A 2,621-nucleotide genomic window follows, 5' to 3' on the forward strand; every position below is an offset into this window, starting at 1 on the left:
GGTACGGCCTTGTTGAAGAACGGCAGTAATGCATTGAAGATGGATCACCTGTCAGCGCGCTGACACAACACTTCAAACTGGTTGGATCTGACTGAGCAGCCTCAGGCTAATGGGGGAGGGTGCGGCCCTTTTACTATTCAAACATTGACAAGGTCATTCGGAGAGCTTGAAATGCTATCCAAGCTTACATGCATAGGGATGTGACGTTAAAAAGAATAAAAGGAAGTGTTATGTTTTGCTCTATTGAAAAGGAGTTTTGCATGCACAATGTTCTCTTACCGAGCAATGCTGGGATCAGTAACCTAAGGGGGTGACAGGTAGGGCAGAGCAGCATTGGTTAAGCTCCTCCCACCAGTTTTGCACGCCTCCACTTGCAAAAGAGGCCGCCTCGTGCTGCATAAAAAAGGGAGCCAGGAGGAGACGTGCATCTCAGTCCATCATCCCGTTCTGAGGCAGGCCGACACCACTGACCAAACCGCACAATGGCACAAACTACCAAGTTCTTCAGTGGCCGCTCCTACGCAGGTGGAAACCTGGCAGGAGGATTGGTGCGCAGAGGCTACTCGCAAAGTTTGCACGGAGGTGCAAGTGGAGCGAGAATCTCCACCGGCAGCAGCTTTAGCATGGGAGGTGGTGGCGGCGGCGGCGGCGGCGGCGGTTTCGGTTTCGGCTCAGGCTCAGGCTCAGGCATGGGCTTCGGTGAGGGCCTGGACCTCCACGTTGGGGCCAACGAGAAGGCAACCATGCAAAATCTGAACGACCGCCTGTCCTCCTACCTGGACAAGGTGCGCAGCCTTGAGAAGGCCAATGCCGAGCTGGAGTTGAAGATCCGTCAGTTCTTGGACAGCAAGACCTCTCCCTCTGCCCGTGACTACTCCGCTTACTATGCCACCATTAATGACCTGCAGGCCAAGGTAAGCACGGATGTCTTATTGTGTGCGTGGGCTGTACAGAGACACAGTACTTAGTCTAAACTTCTTGTTAACGCAGATCCTTGATGCCACACACACCAACGGAGGCATCTATCTGGCTATTGACAACGCTAAACTGGCAGCAGACGACTTCAAAACTAAGTAAGCGAAAGATGCTAAAAGAGAGAATCCTACTCTGCAAACTTGTGGCACAGTTTTCTCATCTCTTGCCATTTCACAGGTATGAAAATGAGCTGGCCATGCGTCAATCAGTGGAGTCAGATATCGCCGGTCTGAAGAGAATGTTGGATGAGCTGACGCTGGTCCGTTCAGACCTGGAGATGCAGATCGAAGGCCTCAGGGATGAGCTCGTCTACCTCAAGAAGAACCACGAAGACGTGAGTAGCGACATCACTACAGTCACCACAAGCATGTCCAATGCCTAACCAAACGTTGTACTTGACAGGAAATGCAAGCCATGAGGTTACAGATGACTGGACAGATCAACGTGGAGGTGGACGCCAGACCGCAGGCCGACCTGTCTGCTGTCATTGCTGAGATCCGCGAACAGTACGAGAGTGTTGCTGCAAAGAACCAGAGGGACCTGGAAAGTTGGTTCCAGGCAAAGGTAGGTTCAAGTGAAAACGCGGTTGATTGCGCCAAGGCATGGAGATGAACGTCACAATGACTCTTATGTTGATTGCAGTCAGCCGAACTGAACAAGGACATGAGTGTAAGCACAGAAATTCTCCAGACCTCCAAGTCGGAGATCTCTGAGATCCGTCGCACCCTGCAGAGCTTGGAAATCGAACTACAGTCACAACTTAGCATGGTAAAAACCTTTGTATTGCCTTTAGGCTACGAATAAGCTAAGTGAGCAAATCCTGACTCCCATCTTCTCTGTTCTCTTCTAGAAAGCATCTTTGGAAAACACATTGGCTGAAACGGAAGGACGGTACTCAATGATTCTCCAAGGACTCCAGTCTCAGGTCACCTCCCTCGAAAGTCAACTGATGCAACTACGCGCCGAGATTGAAAACCAGAACCAAGAATACTGCATGCTCCTCGACATTAAGACCAGACTTGAGAGGGAAATTGCAGAATACAGAAGACTCATGGATGGAGAGGGCAGGTAAGAGATACATACACAATCATCAGTTGTGCATTTGGAATGTTTTATGGCAAATATTGTCATTCTTCTCTCCCCAGCATTGCAACCACCAAGTCCAGCAGTGCCAGAGTGATAATGGTCACAGAGGAGTTGAAGGATGGCGTTGTGGTGTCCTCCAAGACCACCACTGCATAAGCTGTCTCACACAGCAAACAGCAGCACAAGAGGGGATGCTTAAAGACCAACCATTCATCTCAAAACAAGATCAAATAAAAACCTCCTCGCCTGCTAACTAACATGTGCTGTCTGTGTTGTCAATACTCAACTTTAGCTGAGTCTGCAATATTTTACTGCAGTAATTCATATAGACTGAATTTGATGAAACTATAAAGGTGCAGCATGGTTGTCCCTTGACTCATTGTAATGTAAAAACTAAATAAATGTATCATTAATTAGATATATTATTAGATTTTACACTAAGTTGCTTTGTGGATGTTTTGTTTTGCTAGCTCAGCAAATATCGTCCTTGGTTACAGCATTTTGGCATTAGTAAACAAATTGTGTTAATCTGCCGCCCCCTATCTTTCTGTTGCGAGAAG

General features: G+C 48.3%; 1 protein-coding gene across 1 annotated transcript; it reads left to right on the plus strand.

Annotated features, from left to right (window-relative positions):
• Positions 1-407: 407 nt before the first annotated feature.
• On the plus strand, positions 408-2,318 carry LOC133639818 (keratin, type I cytoskeletal 13-like). Its single transcript, XM_062033440.1, has 7 exons — positions 408-914; positions 991-1,073; positions 1,153-1,309; positions 1,378-1,539; positions 1,618-1,743; positions 1,826-2,043; positions 2,121-2,318. The coding sequence occupies exons 1-7, from the start codon at positions 483-485 to the stop codon at positions 2,215-2,217; spliced, it is 1,275 nt and encodes a 424-aa protein (XP_061889424.1). The 5' UTR covers positions 408-482; the 3' UTR covers positions 2,218-2,318.
• Positions 2,319-2,621: the final 303 nt, after the last annotated feature.

This window comes from Entelurus aequoreus, linkage group LG22, assembly GCF_033978785.1.
Source record: "Entelurus aequoreus isolate RoL-2023_Sb linkage group LG22, RoL_Eaeq_v1.1, whole genome shotgun sequence".
Lineage (NCBI taxonomy): Eukaryota > Metazoa > Chordata > Actinopteri > Syngnathiformes > Syngnathidae > Entelurus > Entelurus aequoreus.

Coding starts and splice junctions, on each gene's coding strand:
- LOC133639818 (XM_062033440.1), top strand. CDS start 483: ATGGCACAAACTACCAAGTTCTTCAGTGGCCGCTCCTACGCAGGTGGA. Junction 1,074..1,152: donor GCAGACGACTTCAAAACTAA/GTAAGCGAAAGA, acceptor GCCATTTCACAG/GTATGAAAATGAGCTGGCCA. Junction 1,744..1,825: donor TACAGTCACAACTTAGCATG/GTAAAAACCTTT, acceptor GTTCTCTTCTAG/AAAGCATCTTTGGAAAACAC.